Source organism: Abrus precatorius, unplaced genomic scaffold (genome assembly GCF_003935025.1).
Source record: "Abrus precatorius isolate BTA unplaced genomic scaffold, Abrus_2018 Scaffold6, whole genome shotgun sequence".
Classification (NCBI taxonomy): domain Eukaryota; kingdom Viridiplantae; phylum Streptophyta; class Magnoliopsida; order Fabales; family Fabaceae; genus Abrus; species Abrus precatorius.
The window spans coordinates 16620532-16625056 of NW_020874406.1; the positions used below are offsets into that span (position 1 = coordinate 16620532).

Genomic DNA, 4525 nt, shown 5'->3' on the forward strand with positions numbered 1-4525 from the left:
TCTATAAAAATTACTAAAAAACAAAAAATAACTTAATTAAAAGATAGAATATTGAATTAAAATATAAAAATAAAATTACAGAAAATTTAAATTGAAAATTCATCATTTTCTAACTTATAGAATTTTTAAAACACAATAAAAAGAAATATAAAGAAAAGAAAGAGAAGAGATGATAAAAGAAAATCAAACTCTATTTGAGGTTGAGCATCAACTCTGTTTTTTTCTTCTCTTGATAACTTTTTTTATTATTAAAAATATGTTATAAAAGCGTTAATAATAATAGATATTATTTCAAAGAGTGGAAAAAATTAATAAATAATAATTTTTCATGAGTTAGAAAGAGTATTCTAATAAAAATAAATAAAAACTTAATCAAAATACATTTTAAAATAATGAAAAATATATAAAAAAATAAATTAATGAATTTATGATAAAAAAAAGTTATAGTTTAAAAGTTCAATTTGGCCTCAAGTGCAGGGATAAAAAGATAAGGAAGGAATATAATTTTGAAAAAATAAACAAAAAAAGAATTATAATGTGGACCTTCTTTTACGATAAAGACCATGATTGAGTGGGGAAAGGGAATCAGTGAAGAAGCTTCATGCGATGGCCTGAAGGGTGGGGTCAGGACGATCATTATTAATTCATAACAACCAAATATTTTAAAGGAAGACAAGTCTTTTTGAACAGCATCATGGACCTCCAATTGACATACATTTAAAAAACAAAAGACTGCACTTTAGTCCCCTACCCTCCCTGATCTCCCACCAAGAACCACATAAAAGTAGCCATTAATGTATCTACCCTTTACTTCGTAGAGAAGATTAACCATATGCTAACTATGCAAGGAAGACAGTGAAATCAATGGAGGTAGGTGTTGTTCTTAATCCATATAGTATGCTTGCGGTTACTAGTACTGGTGCCGTGATTCCTCCCCATGTTGCGTAATTTAAAAGTAAAAATGCAAAAAAATAGAATATTGTATAAGAAAAGAAATCAGAACATTTAATAACATAATTTATATATATGTTTATATTAAAAAAGTGTTGGATCCGCAAAAAGAAGCAAAAGAGTAGAAGGAATGGGGTTCTGGTGCCTGGCGAGGCTGCAGGGGGTTGGGGTCTGGGGGTTCAACCCAGATCACGTTACGCCAGCTTCTGTCGGAGTGTTTCTGCTTCTTACAATCCTTCTTACTTAATTATTTTTCAATCATTGTTATTGTTTTATTTGTCCAATTTTCATTTTGCAAAGCCTTTTCTCCACGTGGCTTCTCCTTTGCCTTGCAGCGAAGCATCAAGGACTTCCCTCATTGCCACGTCCTCTTTTAGTGCCACTCTCCACCCTTCCCTATTTGTTACCCCTCCTAATCATCATTCGAACCCTTTTAATCTACACTGCTCAACACCAGCAAAATGACCTTATTCAAGAATGATACGATAGGGCTCGAATCAGAATGATTGTATGTAGGAACTGTTTGACATGCTATCATTAATATTGACATAACTATTCACTAATTTCTCGCGAAAAACTGGACCTTTTGCCTTTTACCATGTAGTATATTTTTTTAATAAAAAAGAAAGACTACGTGGCAAATCTCTCGACATCGTCATAATGAAATAAAATGCTCATAATGTACAAGACGACTAGCGGGAGCGAGGGGTTGATTTTCACGTGTGAAAAGAAAAGAAAACGACAAAAGAACAAAAAAGGCTTAATTTTATTCAATAATAATTTATAATATATTTTTATTTTTGTTAAATATATTATAATAAATCTTCAAATATATTTTATTGAGTATTGCTGTTCATTGAATAACGTTTATCCCTCCGTGGAATGCAGTGGCGTGGAATTCAAAAAATAATGATTATTCATTTATATTTATTTGAGCCCTGGAATGGAGTTGTTACGATATCGGAATGAAGATAGGTTAGTCCTTAAAACGAAAGAAACAAAAGGGCGAGGGGTGTACTTGCATTGAGAATTGGATTTGGCGTTTCCATCTAAAAAATTGAAACTGGCAATAGGTGAATGGCAGCAACTTTTACATTGGTGACCAGTGACGTCAATGCTTCCCGAATATCGCAAACTGTACCATCGCACTCTTAATTTGTAACAAGAAAATCCACCATCGCCCATTGAACCCGGGTTAGGTATTAGTTATCAGCACGGTAAGAAAATAAAAAATACACCATCCCACCCACGAGTCTTCACGTGATTTGCTAACTTTGCTTTGCTTTGCTTTTCCCTTACCTCACAGACATTATATTTCACTTGCATCATGCATCAAACTATAACCCAGTGGCACGAACCGTAAATATATGATATCGAGAATCGGGTCAGGTTCGCACACTAATGCGAGCAAGTACTACAACCTGTCAACAACAACTTACAGCCTGGAAAGCCATTCCCACTGTTTCGAATTACATGATTTTAAATAAATAGAAAATCCGACGTGGCAAATCAGTCCAAAATTCTTTCCTATATATACTCTCTGCCCTTAGTTCCTTCCTTCTCCAGCTAATATAATTACCTTTCCACTTCTCCCGAGTCACAACTCACGAGTCCACCATTAATGGGAAATTGCAGCTCCTCCGATTCGACTCAGGTTGCCACGGCCAAACTCGTCCTGCAAGATGGGAGGCTTCAAGAGTTCTCCTATCCGGTCAAGGTTTCGTACGTGTTGCAGAAGTACCCCGCCTGTTTCATTTGCAACTCCGACGAAATGGACTTCGACGACGTCGTTACGGCCATCGACGAGGACCAAGTTTTGCAACCCGGTCAGCTCTATTTTGCTCTTCCGTTGAGTTGGTTGAGGCACCCCTTGCAGGCTCAGGAGATGGCCGCATTGGCCGTCAAGGCCAGCTCCGCGCTCATGAAGAGCGCCGCCGCCGACAAATGCGGTTATCGCCGGAAACAGATTTTGTTCTCCGCCGATTATGACTCTAAGCGTGTCTCTCCGGCAGTCTCCGTTGGCGGCGGCACTGTACATAGGTCGGGGAGAGTAAGGACCACTGGCGGCGGCGGCGGTAGGGGGAAGTTTTCGGCGTTGTTGAGTTCTATACCGGAGTAGGGTTAGTTTCGGAAGAAAATATGCGCCGGTGATTTTGTTTTCTTGTATATACACAATTTTTAAAAAAAATATATAATATAAAATTTTGAACAATGTAGAGCTGTTTCAGGCAACAATTGAACCGATTAGATTCTTGGAGACTTAGACCGAGTCGTATTGGAATATTCCGTTCCTTTCTGTCTTCCTTTTATAACTCTCTATTCCACTATTAAGTTTTGACCGCAAAATCTTTTATTAGAGCTTTTCATTTTTAAGACGTCAAAACATATAGCAGCAATAGTTAATTGCTGATGACGGAATTAAGATACTTGGGTTCGTTATTATAATAGAATTATAAATTGAACATAACTTGATGTGAAAGATACGTGAGGGGAAATTAAGATAAAGTTCAGTCGATCGTGTTGCGACAAATGTAAGTAGAAGACAATGTAAAAAACAGAAACCAAGCATGAGGTGAAGTTAAAAAACGACGAAATGGATTTTGGGATGGGATGGGATGGACGAGCGAATGAGGTGAAATAAACGACGGAATAGATTTCGGATGTAAGAAAGCTATTATATGATAGAAAGAAAGGGTTGACGAACGTAACGTTATCCTTATCTTGAAGCATTTGTTAAAAGGTTAAACGCCAAAGAGATGGGACAAAGAAATATATATAATTTTACGCATCTAAAATGTTCTTTCCCCGTTTTGGACTTCTCAGATCCAATTGGAGCATGTTTGACAGTTGAGGCTATTATACTTTGTAGGGTATAATTAAACAATAATTTGGTTGAGCAATATATAGATGATACAAAGGAGTGAACGTTGAAGGGAGGACGGAATGATGGTTGATGTAGGCAATGAAATGAAATGTCACGATTGTGTATGAAAAATGTGGGTACCCAAAGTGTGAGGGAGTGGTGGAGAAGCACGCAATGCGTACAATATACTAATATGGCATAGAAATTATAGGCATTGGCGGACCCAACAAAACGAGGGGGAGTGGGTGAGAAGGAATTGTTTACAGCTGTAACAAGCCTGTGCTGGTACAGTAATAATAACAATACAAACAAATTAAAGTAAGATCAAATTTGGCTTTGTCATGATTGACAAACGAAACGAGCATAGCATAGCTTAGCTTAGCCCCATCTCTTGTGCATGCACACAGTGGAAATGCAGGGAGGGTGAGAGAGCCTGGCCGAATTCACTTGATTTTAACTTTAATGATGAGTGGCAGAATAACGTACATGCATCCTCCAAAGGTGCTGCATATGAATCGTACTGCAGTGAAATTGCCCAATGTGACGACTCACCATGTACTCCACTTACACACCCGATTATGGTGACCATTCTATGTCCCTGTTTTGGTTTCAGCATTCTATTTGGGTTAGCTCAGTAGTTGTGAGAACGAGGTCACCAAGTTTGGTAAATTACATGCTATATTAGGTTGTCACTAATTAATATGACAGGTT

General features: G+C 37.2%; 1 protein-coding gene across 1 annotated transcript; it reads left to right on the forward strand.

Moving 5' to 3' along the window:
- Window positions 1-2572: 2572 nt before the first annotated feature.
- On the forward strand, window positions 2573-3070 carry LOC113869911. Its single transcript, XM_027506431.1, has one exon. It carries the CDS (start codon window positions 2573-2575, stop codon window positions 3068-3070), a length of 498 nt encoding a protein of 165 aa, XP_027362232.1.
- The last annotated feature ends 1455 nt before the right edge of the window (window positions 3071-4525 follow it).